The following is a 14,156-nucleotide window of genomic DNA, read 5'->3' as shown; positions in this document are numbered from 1 at the left end:
TTTTTTTTTTTCCCTTTCTCCATCTACACTTTGTTACCCATAAATCTCTCTCTCTCTCTCTCTCTCTCTCCCTGTTGACATCTTATTGTTTTTCCAAATTTTGTTGATAATTCTAATGTACTAAATATGTACTATAACGTTTATTTTTTTATTTTTTCACTCCGTCTTGCTTCCATTAAGTTAGTATATCCATAACTATTAGTTTTTTTATATTATGTTTGGTTTCATATATATATATATATATATATATATATAAATTTAGTGTTTCTAAATTGGTATTTGTTCTGTATTTTATTTTTCCATTGATGCATTGTAACATTTCATGGGAATACTCTATAAGAGCAATTTTTATTTATTGAATTTAAAAAAAAATATTATATGTTTAATTTATAAAAAAAAAAAATGAGACAAAATATAAATAAGTTAATAATATGGTGGATGTTGCTAAATTTAAATGTTGAATAAAATAAGATGAGAAGAAAAATAGTAAAAATGAAATGTATAGCAATAAACACCAAATTATTTTAGTTATGCTATGCAATAAAATAACATTATATTTCTATATACTATCTTTATAATGCAATAGTATAACATTTAACAATCAATGAGAATAAAAAAGATAACAACATAAAACAAAAAACTAAATCATATCAATCCAAAGGAGAATTTTAAAGAATTAATACAAAAGTTTATCATCCTAAAGTAGAGATGCAAGAAAAATAAATATACCAAAAATTGAAGAAAAATAAAGAGAGAGAGAGAGAGAGAGAGAGAGAACCTTTTATGTGTGGAAAAATAAAAAATTATGCATGGAATGAGAGAGGGGATGACAAATTTATAGTATGAGGATAAGAATAAGAAGAGTCAAAAATAAAGGAAGATAAAAGGATAGAATAATAGTGATATTAAGGTAGAAAGTAGTGGGGATATGAAAAGTTAAAATGGAATGAGAAAGGTTGAAGAAAGATAAGGTAGAAAGTAGTGGGGAAATGAAAAATTAAAATGGAATTGAAAATTTAATAATAAATAAAAATAGTTAAAAATAAGATAAATATGATATTTTGATTGAAATATAATAGAGTTTTTAATTAACTTTAAATGTTAAAAAATTTGTATAAAAAATTGGGAAAAAAAAATGATAATGACATAGATGCTGATGTGGTTTAACTGGAGCATAGCAACAATAAATGCTATGCTTTATCTAGTTTATTAAAATATATATATATATATATATTTATTTATTTATTTATTTATATTTATATATATCACGCCTAGGCCCTAAAAAAAAAAAAAATAGTAGGAGGATGGAAGAGATTTTATTTTCTCTCCATTTTGTTTAGTTGAGAGTGAAAAAGTGGAGGGATGAAAAAAATTAGTTTGAATAAATTTACTCATATATCCTTATTAAAGAATGAGGCTCAATTAAAACAAAAAAGTGACAAATAACCATAAATAAAAAAAAAAAAAAAAGAACAATCACTGAAATTTATTAAAAAATAAAAATCATGTCCAAAAAAAATCATGACTAGTTTATAAAAAAAAAAAAAAAAAAAAATGAAAGAGAGGCAACGTTAATCAAGACAAAAAAAGGGCATGCCTAGGCATAGAAAATTAAAAAAAAAATAAAAAAAAATAAACAAAAGGTAACATTACTGCCCAAGGCAGAAAGAATAAATAAATAAATAAAGGCAACTTGAGGGAGCCCATGTGCACGTACATATGGACATTTTTGTCGATTAAGAAAAAATTCATCTTCACTCAATTTTCTATCTTATATAAAAAAAAAAAAAAAAAAAAAGTTTTCCTTTTCATTTTCACCTTCAAATTTTTCCATCAAATCGAAGCTCCTTTGCGCTAACATGTTTGAGATCTCAAGGCTAGAGTTCTAGAACTGAATGAGTTCCTCCTCATAGCTATCAAGCATTTAAGGTGGGCTCTCTCTTCTAGATTTGGTTTTCTCCTAAACGGCTTTATTTGACTTTGAGATGGATTATTGTAGAGCTTTGAATTTTTGGTTTCTCAATTTGTATTGATGCTCCTCCTTAGTTTGAGGCAGATTCCTTGAATTGATGCTCTCTTTTCTTTTCTTTTTTGGATAGATTTTTCATGAGATTTTTTTTTTTTCTCTCCTAGCATATGGTGTTTTTATATATATTTTTTTCTTTTATTTGTACGTATTTGATGTTAGTAATAAAATAAATGTAAGAGAAAGTATCAAAGAACTTTTATTCTTTTTTTTTTTTTTTTTGGTTGAGAATCAAATTTTTATTCTTTCTAAACACTAAGGACCAGCCATTATTCATAAAATACAAGTATAATGATTATCACATTGTCTATTGTATACTTTATACACATTTCCTTTAAAAACACGATTTCATGATTTCACAATTTTAAATGAAATCATATTCTCAAAACACAATTTTAAGAGAAATGTGGACAGAGTATACAATAAAATGAGTGTAACAAAATTTTCCCATAAAATATTGTCTCTTTATTAGCGTATTAAACTAGGAAATATTTGGATGATTATTGTAAGGTCACAATTTGGTTCCTAAACCCAAAGGGTTAAAGGATTTAGGCCCAAAAAATCCAATACAATAAATTTGTAGATAATGGGTTAAAAAACTAGGCTCTAATGAGTTAGACAACCATTATAGTTGGCCCAAATGACGAGAAAGCAAAGATAAACTAGTTTTATCTAAAGAAAATTGTCCTCGGCACAATCCAAGGAGATCAGTTCTTATATATATCTCTTTTGAATTTGGTTACAAGTCCTGTTCTTGTTCTTACAGTGTTTTTCTCTTAATTCTTTGATCCCTTTACCTTAGGGTCTTCTTTCTATTTTATACTATTTTCTTTCTTTCATCTCTACCCTCTACATGTAGATTAGATTGTTGGTGTTAATCCTTATCCCATCAGCATCTTTCTGAAGTCTCTGGGAGTAGCTGTAAGGCTGAAAATTACTGTTCAGATATCATTTCCTCATTAATGCGGCCAGAGAGTTAGTTACAAAGCATTCAATGTAGTGGTAACAGCTTTCTCTTAGATATTTCATAACTTTCCTTTGTCCTGTGCTTTCACGATATATATCCTTATCAATAGAATCTCTTGGAACGTTACTTCTGGATAGCAGACCGCACCTTCTGACCTCTGCTTTGCTCAATCGAGGAAGCATCCCTCCTCAGACCACCTTCTTGGACCATCTAACCAGACCCCTTTCTTTATTCACTAATGCCAACTTCCATAGCAACGTTTACCCATCCTCGAACTACTAGGCGTCCTCGAACCAGGCCCCCAGCCCAATATATACTACTAGGCTTATCATCCTTACAATTATTAAGCTATCAATCTAAGACTCTATGATATTATTTAATTCTTTTTATGAAAAAAAAATGGTTGGAATAGCAGACCACCTTCTTGGACCATTATGACCAGACTCCTTTCTTTATTCACTAATGCTAACTTCCATAACAACGTTTACCTATCCTCAAACTACTAAGCGTCCTCGATCCGAGCCCTCGGCCCAATATATACTACTAGGCCTATCATCCCTACAATTATTAAGCTATCAATATGAGACTCTATGATATTATTTAATTCTTTTTATGAAGAAAAAAAAATGGTTTGAATAGACTTTCTTCTCCAATTTATTGTAAGGAAAAAAAAGTTTAGATCATTAATAACATTAATCACATATGTTTAAAAATGAGAAATTAACACATTTAAAATTTTCTCTTTTTAAATTTGAGGAAATATATATATATATATATATGGAAATTTGAGGGGAAAATATTGATTATTGAACCCAAACTAAATATTTAGAACAAAAGGTATAATCAAGGTAAAGAAAGGAATTTTAGCTCTGCAGTCAACATATCAAATTTGCAATAGGATAAAATCTTTGCAATGGGAATTTAGATGCATAAAGTCCTAATATGAGGGTAGAAATAGTTGTGGTGTGATGTAAAGTATGAGAAATTATTAGGTTTATTGGGAGAATTGCTGACATGGTTCTCCCTGACCTCTCAACCAATAAAATGCTGTTATTTATGCAAATGTGACATCATCTGATAATTTTTATTTTTTAGTCTTTGTGCTAATTAGGAAGCTCTCACATACATTTGCATAAATAACATTATTTCATTGGCCAGGAAGGATCACATCAACAGTTCTCCTGGTGTAAATAATAATTTCTCGTAAAGTAAGGGAAGAGGTGGTAAGAATAAAGTTTCTCTCCAAACTAGTTTGGAGAGAAACCCTTCAAACTTATCATATATCTTTTTTTCGAGTGTGAATTTTGAAAATCTAACCGTTGAATTTCATGTTCTTTATGTTCTTAATATGCATGTCAAATTTCGTTCAATTTGGATGTTATTTACTATTTGATCAATGAATTTATTTTTTATACACAATTTTAGATTATAAAAACTTGAAAATTTAACATTTGTTTGATGATATAACAATTGATCTTTGATCTTTTTGAAATTTTGCAAGGATGAAGGATATAATAAGAACATGCAATCCAATGGTTAGATTTTCAAATTTTACACTCAATATAAAAATATATGACAAGTTTGAAAGATTTTTCTTCAAACTAGTTTAGAGAAAAACTTTGTTCGAGGTGGTAACCATGTCTCTCATTGGATCCGAACTCCCAAGTGAAATTAAGATAAGATTCATTGGGACAATAATGCATTATCTTTTATTCACTATCACTAATGTTCTGGTCTGGTCAAGAAAGTCCTAAAATGAGGGTAGAAATAGTTGTGGTCTGGTCTGCTCAATAATGCATATTTTGTGTTAATTGGGACAAAATCAAGATTTATGGAGCTCTGGTGCCGACACAGCACACAAGCAAAGCTGTCTTTTTTTACACTGGAACAAAACCTCTACCTAAAATCCAGAATCAGATTCAGCCAACCTACTGTTCCTTCAGTTTTGGACTCTTGTGCTGTGTTTTGTGTCTCCCAAACGGTCTGCTATTCCATTTAATAATTTGACTGACCGCTAAGCCCAAATCAAAATGTGATCTAACCTAAATTGTCCTAAATTAAATCCTTTTTTTTTTTTTGCTGTGACCTAAGCTAAATCCTTAGTTACTAAGGTTCCAACTATCCTAATAATCCCATGCAGTCTGTAATTATTATCCCTTTGTGTTACCATCCATCAATCTTCCTTAAAACAGCAAAGTTAGGGTCTAGTTTTTTTGTCATGATTTATAATATGAGAAATTATGATCATATCAAAATCACTTTCATATAAACATGGTAAAATTGGACTTCAACATAGGTTATATGACTCATCAAAATTGAATAAAGGTTATAAGTTATTATGCAACTTGTTTAGTTCGGTACGTTTCTTACCCATGCTTAGTTGGATAAAACTAGAACCAGCCTGACCCAACCTATTTGTTTACTTCCATGTGGCCTACTACTGACATTGGCTATATTACGTATGAATCATAACATTTTCTTTAATGCATTTTCCTTTTTATCAAAAAAAATAATAATAATAACAACAACATACTATGTCAATAGTAATGAAGAATTTTGTATGCATAGACTCATTGTTCCTAAAATAGTAATAACATAAACAATAAATAAATTGATTTTTTTTTTTTTTTTTGTCTTACAAACGAAGTGGATTATAATTTTTTATTTTTTTCGCAAGCTTAATAAGTTAGCGAGAGTACTTTTTTTTAAAGAGAAGGGGAAAAATTTAAAAATAACACCAATTCTCAAACAATTTCGTTAGTTAGCAATGTTTCCAAACTATTTAGGAAACTAACATCTTGAGTCAAAGGAACTCAATTTTGCTCTTAGAACTCGACCCTAACAAACTCAATTTCTTTGAGAACTAGAGCTTAAGAGAGACAATTTCTGCGCTTTGCGAATCCTTCTTCTTCCTTCATTTTTCAGCGTTCTGCGAGTCCTTCTTCTTCCTTCATTTTTCTTTTTTTAAGGATCAAATCAAAGATTCAGAAAAATGCATAAAACCTACTGTCTGGGTTCAGAGAGCAAAGGCCGTTGCCTGGGTTCAGTTCGAATCGTGGGGTTGCTCACCTCACTTGGGTTCAGTCCAAACCGTGGATTGCTTCGCTTGGAGCTTCGCCGCCGCTGCCTCCTCCAACCTTCGTCGTCGCTCTTGGGTTTGATTTGGGTTCGTAGAACTTCTTCGTGGTTTTTTTATTTGGGTTTTTTGATTTGTTGTTCGTGATTTGGTTTTTCTGATTGTGTATTTCTGATTTGTTGTTCATGATTTTCTGGTTTGAAATCTCTTTATGGAACTCGAGTTCCAGTCATTGAAATCGAGTCCCTAGAACTTGATTTACTACACCAAAATCGAGTCCAATGAGCACAAGATCTTAGTTTCCTAAATAGCTTGGAAATGGTGCTAACTAACGAAATTGTTTGAAATTTGTTGTTATTTTCCAATTTTTCCCAAAGAGAAGAGTACATAATTAAAGTAGTTAAAAGTATTATGTCTTAATTAACACTTCGTGTATTTCCAACAGAAATGTCCAATTATCAAATTATTTTTAAAAAATACATAACATATATATATATATATATATATTAATAGGTAAAACTTAAAGAAAGTTCAATTAGAACTTGAAATTAGAATATAATTTTGCGGCATGTATCTAAATTTATGTGGGAACCATACCATAATTATCTATTTAAGTTTTTCAATTTTTGTACCAAGTGAGTTATTAATGAGTACAAAATACTAAGAATCTAATATTAATGAACTATAAAATTTAAATTAAAAAAAAAATCACAATTCTCAATAAAAATCACTACACAACAAAGATCACTAATCGTTTTATCCTATTAAAAATTACAAAGAAAAAAAGTGATCATAATTTGAATAATTATGATCACCACACGTTTTATCTTATTAAGTGTATCTATACGTATGCATATGTTACATGTTATTTTTTTTTAATTTGAATAATTATTTATATTTTTATAATAATTTTAAATTGTGTTTAATAATTTGAATAATTATTTATATTTTTATAATAAATAGATTAGTAGTGTGAAAGTGAGGTTGAATCCAATAATCAAACGTGAATTAGCGCTAGGATCCTTTGATCAAGGGTAGACCTCACATCCACCACTCACAAAATATATATATATATATAATTACTTGTTCTGTTGAATGATATCGTTGATTTTAGTTGTATCCGAGAAAAGGGCCAACACACAGACACAGGGCTGTCTGTCCGGTACATTCCACGCCTATACTATAGAATCGAATTTCGAAACACATTGGCTTCTACTTCTACCTCTGGTACGCTCTCATTTCACTTCTCTGCATCTTTATATCGATAATAACTTAATTGCTAGAGATCCATTGACCAGACCTTAATCTCTTCCTAATTCTCTTAATACTTCTTCTTTTTCTGATTCTATGTTTATGTTATGATTCGAAGATTGTAACTCTTTACTTTAATTTCCATTATAGTTCAGATTATACTACTGTTTGTGTTGGATAATTAGCAGAGAATAAAGGGTCATTTTTCACCATGATTTTCCCCTGATTGCGTAATAATATATTGTGATTTACAATAAAATTTTGTTGGTAACTTATATGATATGATACATGGTATTGTCTATTAAAAATTGCGTTTTTATTAGGTGGGTTTTTGAGTATGGTCTTAGATTTTTGAGTTTTCTGAAGTTTGACCATGAAAGATGTGGTTGAATTACTTGATAGGTGATTAATGTGTGGTAAAAAAAAAAATTTGTAATTTCATTTCATTGACAATTCATTCTTACTAGAGGTGATTTTAGAGTCTTTCACTTAGTAGGTGTGTGAAAATTTGTGTTGCTAATTTCAGAGTTGTTGATTAGGTAATGCAAATTTTGTTGCTCCTATTGGAGGAGATTACTGTTCAACCTTAAACAGAGTCCTCTGCTCCATCTGGGGATTACCTTTCTCTGTTCTTCAATCCAAAAGCAATCTATAACCCCATGGTAGTTGGTGAAGTTAGTGGATACTGTGAAAAAAAAAAAGTGTAGTCTCAGCTCTTATAGCAGAAAAATGAGTCGTGAGTTGGATATTGTTTTCTTCTGTTGCATATTTGTTAGTTGAGTTGATTGTGCCGGAATTGTCTGTTGAGCCTTGTCTTGAACTGTAGCGGGACTGTTTGTTTTGAGTGTTTTTTTTTAATGAAATCTTACTGATTTATCAAAAAAGAAATTTTTTTTTTTTTTTTTGGAATGGAGTTTTTTTTCATGTTGTTTAAGAGATGGGCATTGGATGCATATGCCAGATGTTGATAGAGTTTGGAAGGGTAACCTTCTTTTGGGTCTGATTACCTTGCCATACCCTTGGGTGGAAGCAATTATAAGAGAAGTGATTAGGCATAATATAGTTTTGACAATAGGTCAACAAATGAAGGGAATTCACTAGCACAGGCACAAATGCATAACATGAGGTGATGACTTCCATGATATGGCACTTATGGTTATTTTGGATGGCGGGGGGAGGGAGGGAGAGTAAAGGGTATCCCTTTACTCCCCCTCCCTCCCACCTCCATCCAAACTGGCCCTTAGAGATTACAATACAAGCTTGTTGTTTCACCTAATGTCCATGTGAAATTTTCCTTTTAGTTCCTCTGTCTTCACTTACTCCCTATACTCTCAATTCTCTTGTTTTATGGCCATAGTAAGGCAAAAATATATCCTTTAAATTAACCTTTTTCCTTGGAGAAAAATATGTATGGTTGTGGTTTAGGGAATGGCATCCGAATGGGTTGGGAAGTATTTAGCCAAAATACTCAATTTGAGATTGGGGTGGGAAATAGAGTAAAATTCTAGCAAGGTTGTGTGGGGATCAACCTCTTCAACTGACTTTCCTAGTTTTGTATGAGATTACCATTAATAGGGAGGCCTCAGTAGAGCTTTCCTTGGCAAGGCAGGGGGTGGGGGAGAGGAAGAGTTGGGATGTACGTTTCACTCGGGATCTAAATGATTGGGAGTCGGATTTAGTAGTGGATTTCCTTCGGAATCCAATACTCCTTCAACTAAAAATGGTGATCACATGAGATGGAAGTTGAAGAAAAATGGGGATTTTGATATCCATTCACTTTATAATTAATTGTGAGCCCTCTCTTTGTGTCTTTCCCTAGAAAGACATTCGGAAAGTTAAGGTCCCTCGGTGAGTCTCTTTTTTTGTTTGGACCATAGCTTGGGATAAGATACTCACGGGTGATAATTTGAGAAATAGGGGTTTCACTTTTGTTGACTGGTGTGTTATGTGTCATTGTTGTGAGGAGTCCGTGGATCATTTGTTGCTTCATTGTGTGAAGGCTCATTGGTTGTAGTGTTTTGCTTTTCAATCCTTTGGGGTTTCGTGGGTCTTACCAAGAACGGTACTAGATTTTCTTTTTGGTTGGTGGAATTAGTTGGGGAAGCATTCTTCAGACATTTGGAATTTAGTTCCATTGTGTTTGATGTAGTGTATACGGAGGGAGCGTAATAGGCGGACATCTAAGGATGTAGATAGTTCAGAATACCATCTACTTGCTTCTTTTAGTGGTACTCTTTTTAATTGGTCTTGGGCATGTCTAGTAACTCCCTCCCTCTGTTCATTACTTCTCTTCTCTCGTGTATTTAAGTTTTTTTCCTTGCTTTTATCTTTTTTCTTCCTTGTACTTTTTGACTTCTTTGTGCTCTTTTGCATAAAGAAGCTTTATTATACAGATTTTTCCTACTTATTAAAAAAAAACATTTCAGAAGGCCTTGTTAGATTTACTTTTATGTATTTAAATCCAAAATATGGCATGCATTTATGTTATCAAATTTTAGTTTTTTGCATCAATGAACACGGCAGTTTTGCAATATTGTTCTTTTTTTCCCCATCTATATTTATCTTCCATAACTCCAAAAGATATGCTGAACTTCATTCAGGCTCATGCCTTGCTTTGCTTATGATGTCAATATGTGTTTAGCCTTTAATAATGCTAATATTACAAAATGTTCATGTTCTAATTGCTCATACTCAGTAATCAACACAGCTATCTGAAACAAATACCAAGCATGATTATGTGGTGTTTGCTGACAAATTTTATGGCTGCTTGATCTAAGGCCCCCCACCCCCCACCTCTCTCTCTCTCTCTCTCTCTCTCTCTCTCTCAAGTGAATGTCTTTATATGCATTTGCACTTAAAAAACTTTGAGATTGATTTTCAAGAAAATTTTACTATATATATAGTAAGTATCCAGGTCAACCTACTGCAACTAAAATTCCTTTCTTTGGGCTTACATCCACATTGCTAAAAATTTGACCTGAAATGTGGCATGAATTTGTTCTTCCGAACAAAATCGGTTAAGAATTTGCTAAATAAATGGCTTCCTAAAATTTTCTGTCCTTGTATGACTTTATTTATCGTGCATCCCCTGCATCTGCCTAGTTATTTCAAATATTTATTTCTTTAGTTTCCATATATCTGCTTTAATAGCATCTTCTGTTTCAGTTGTTCTCTTCTATGAGGTAAGGCAAATTTGATTATGGCAGACATACCAGGTTATGTGCGTGCCTGCTTGCAATCCGGCAAACTTGCTTTCTTGGCAATTTTGGTCTCTGGAGGGATTGTACTGCAAATATTGGTCAGTAATGCTCTTTTCTTTTGGTCATATTTTGAATTATAAATACAAACTGATGAAAAAACAGTTATTGTGCCAAAACCTAATCACTATCTTATTATATGTGATACTGCAGGCATGTGCTTTGTACGACAATTGGTGGCCCATGCTAACTGGTGAGTTTTTGGTCTTGGGTGTTAGCATTGGTTTGTTATCAAGGGGCTCTCTAATCTCTATAGCTTGTAACTTCAAATTTTAAATTGTTATATTTGGTTTTAATCAATGTGATAATTATATCAGGACCTTGTAAGTTGTAAGTAAAATATTAAATTCGTGGGTTGTGTATTTTTTGTGCTTTAATAATTTTTTTCTTCAAAGATGAGAGAGAGAGGTTCTAACTTATCAAATTCTTTAAAGGGCTGACATGCCTACACCTATTCTCCAAACCGCTAAGGTTGATCTTGTTACATAAAATTGTAAAAAAAATAACTTGAAAACAAAAGTCATAATATACTGTTAAGTGAACAAATTACCCTATATTAAAGGGTTTTAAGTGATGTGTTTACCAGGATGATCTCTCCCTACATGACTAGGTGCAACTGCAGGAACGGATATATGTTGGATACTTATGCTGTTGCACGTATTGATTTATTGGTACTCTCACTAAAGAAGTTTATATTCACATATTAGTTTTTAAAAATGAATATATTTGGAGTTCTCTGCTGCCTTTATTAGATGAAGTATTGAATTTTCAAACATAATTTAGATACAGCTTTTCATATTTCATTCCTGTTTTAATCACATGGTTAGATTATGTTCAAGAATTTATATTTGGATGGTTAAGGCTTTCACCTGAATTCCTAGAGCATAATAAATTGGAGGCGTTCAATTTTAAATCAATACTTGGTCCTTGCGACATAGGTTATACTTTCTAATCTCAAATAAGGTACTATATTGTATAAGCACAACTGTTAGTGTATTCATATTTTTCATTGTTGCCCATAACTAGCATATGCATGGTAATATTCATATTTTAATTTCATAATAAGTGATATGATCTTTGCTAGGGAGTGTTTTAGGCAAAGATTTTTGGTCATTTGGTTCTTTAATTGGACAAAGTTGCTGATAGTGAAATGTTTACATAGAATGAGGGGGCTTGAGATTTCTCCCATATAAATGTTCGTCCTGTTGGCTTATTTGTTTGAAAATATGCAAATTATTCTCTTGCAGTATTGATGTATGTGCTCCTTCCCATGCCTTTGCTGTTTTTAGCGGGATCTGATGGTTCTTCTGTAATGTCTGAATCTGAGAGCCCGTAAGTCTTTTCTAAAACTAATCAGCAATGAATTTTTTTTCAATTTTCTTTAATATGAGCTGAACCATTGAAATAAGCATTCAACTTGTCCTTACATCCTTTTTGATGATGAAAACAGCTGGGTGAATGCGACTAAGTTCTTGACTGGAGCTTCAGCTGTTGGAAGCATTGCCATACCAGCTATATTGAAGCATGCCGGTGTTATTGGTTGGGGAGCCCTAGTAATGGAGCTCTCATCCTTTTTCGTACTTGTATTTTCCATAATGTGCTACATTAAGATGGGTGGTGACAATGATTACAATGCACTCTGAGAAGGCCCTGCTGTATTTGTGTAAAGAAGTATCAGTTTTAAGTTACACATTTGAGGCTTCTGTTTCTTGATTTCTTGAGCTTGAGCTTCCTCAGTTGCGTTAGAATGAGTGTACTTTTTTTGGATGAAGGTTGATATTTTTTTGCTCATGTGGTGAGTGCCTTTATTGCAATAGATGTCTCAAATGATCTCTGATTTTAAAATTGAGACAAGAAGCAGCCCTTTGCTACCACTCACCAGATTGTATTTTTCCATAGCAAAAAAATTTACTTAAAAATGGTTGGGCTAAGTTGTGATGAACTGTCTTTTTTTTTTTTTTTTTACCCAGAGAAAAACATCTAGTTCTTGAAGTAGTGGGCATTGCTCAAACACCCTGCCTTCTTATTAGAGCATGAAGTTATTTGGTTAAAGGATACTCCCAGTTGTATAAAGTCGGTAATTTATACAACATTATGGTAATTTACTGAGTATGTATTGTTTTTAAAACATTTTATGCTCCTAAAAAGCTGAAAATATGTTTTGTCTTTTATTGGGTTTGGTTTTAGTTGACATGTATTTTTCGTTGTACCAAACAACATAAAATGCAAAAACACACTTCATTGAAGCAAATGGATCCTTAGGTTCCATTTTTTTTCGTTGTAAAATAATATTTTATAATGTAAATTGTTTTCAACTAAAAATATTTTTGGAGAAAATGTTTTCTTTTTCGGTGTTTGGTTATATTCTTGAAAATGCTTCCAAAATTTTTTTTTTAGGTATTTAAAACATAAAAATAAAACGTTTTCCTATTTCACAACCTGGCCCACCACCAAGCACAAATCACCAGATTGGTGCAAACTCGATCGATTTGCCCAAAAAAACAATTGGATTAACTCAAACTGACCATGCTGCAAATTGTCTCTTTACACACATTTTCTGGTTGATTGCTAAACGTTTTTAGGATTGGCCAATATTTTACAATGAAACAAATATTAGAAAATACTTTTTGAAAAATATTTTACAATAAAAAAATAAAACGGGGCTAGTAAATGTTTATTTTCATCCTTAGCATATGCACACCTCAAAATAAGAACAATTCAGGAACAAGAAATTTTATTGGGAAAAAAAAAAAAGAAAGTGCATCTTATGATTAAGATTTTATTTCCTAGATCTAATTCCTTTAGATTTCTAATATTTAATCTAAACCATAAATAGATTTATTTAAAATGAAGAAGAACCTTTTACCACAATGCAAGGCCCTCTGCCAAGGACCCAACCCAATTTTAACCCAATTCTCGTCGCCTTGTGGCATGTGATTAATTTCAACTCGCAAGGCGAGCTCCTCTTTTAAGTGAAAAATAAAAAGGTCATACATTCATATCAAGTTGCAACATTTCTTGTTTGAAGTGCCACCCTCACTATCGAAACAATAATATTAAAATTTGAAATAACTTTGGTCTAGTGCCTCTTTGGCACTATTATGAAAAGTAGGGTTTTAACTAGAGGTTTCAGTAACAGAAGAGGAATTTGAACCTAAACGGCTAGGTTGAAAACACTAGGGCCATTGGTTAGTAGTATAGCTTTAGTAATATAGAGTTGTAACTAAAAAAACATTATTATTGTTTAGAAATTATAGTGCATAATGCTTTAAAATTCTGAATTTATAAAGTATAGACCGTGAATTGTAAAGTATTTTCCTAAAAATTTTAAATTCAATTTTGACCTTAAAACTGAAAATAAAGACCCCTTAGAATACTAAGACTCTTGCCTAGTAGTATAACTTTAGCAATATAGAGTTATAACTAAAAAAAAACATTATAATTGTTTAGAAATTATAGTGAATAGTGCTTTAAAAGTTTGGATTTATAAAGTATGAACCGTGAATTGTAAAGTCTTTTTCTAAATGTTTCAAATTCAACTCTAAAACAAAGACCCCCTTAAAACTCTTTAGTGATTTG

General features: G+C 31.5%; 1 protein-coding gene across 1 annotated transcript; it reads left to right on the top strand.

The window, feature by feature from the left end:
- The first annotated feature begins 7,128 nt into the window (after positions 1–7,128).
- On the top strand, positions 7,129–12,290 carry LOC126709450 (vacuolar protein sorting-associated protein 55 homolog). Its single transcript, XM_050409699.1, has 5 exons — positions 7,129–7,296; positions 10,486–10,618; positions 10,731–10,770; positions 11,825–11,909; positions 12,028–12,290. Exons 2-5 carry the CDS (start codon positions 10,520–10,522, stop codon positions 12,218–12,220), a joined length of 417 nt encoding a protein of 138 aa, XP_050265656.1. The 5' UTR covers positions 7,129–7,296; positions 10,486–10,519; the 3' UTR covers positions 12,221–12,290.
- Positions 12,291–14,156: the final 1,866 nt, after the last annotated feature.

This window comes from Quercus robur, chromosome 12, assembly GCF_932294415.1.
Source record: "Quercus robur chromosome 12, dhQueRobu3.1, whole genome shotgun sequence".
Taxonomy (NCBI): Eukaryota; Viridiplantae; Streptophyta; class Magnoliopsida; order Fagales; family Fagaceae; genus Quercus; species Quercus robur.
Note: the sequence above shows the minus strand (reverse complement) of the source record. Positions and strands in the feature narration are given on the sequence as shown.

Coding starts and splice junctions, on each gene's coding strand:
- LOC126709450 (XM_050409699.1), top strand. CDS start 10,520: ATGGCAGACATACCAGGTTATGTGCGTGCCTGCTTGCAATCCGGCAAA. Junction 10,771..11,824: donor TTGGTGGCCCATGCTAACTG/GTGAGTTTTTGG, acceptor ATTCTCTTGCAG/TATTGATGTATGTGCTCCTT. Junction 11,910..12,027: donor ATGTCTGAATCTGAGAGCCC/GTAAGTCTTTTC, acceptor TGATGAAAACAG/CTGGGTGAATGCGACTAAGT.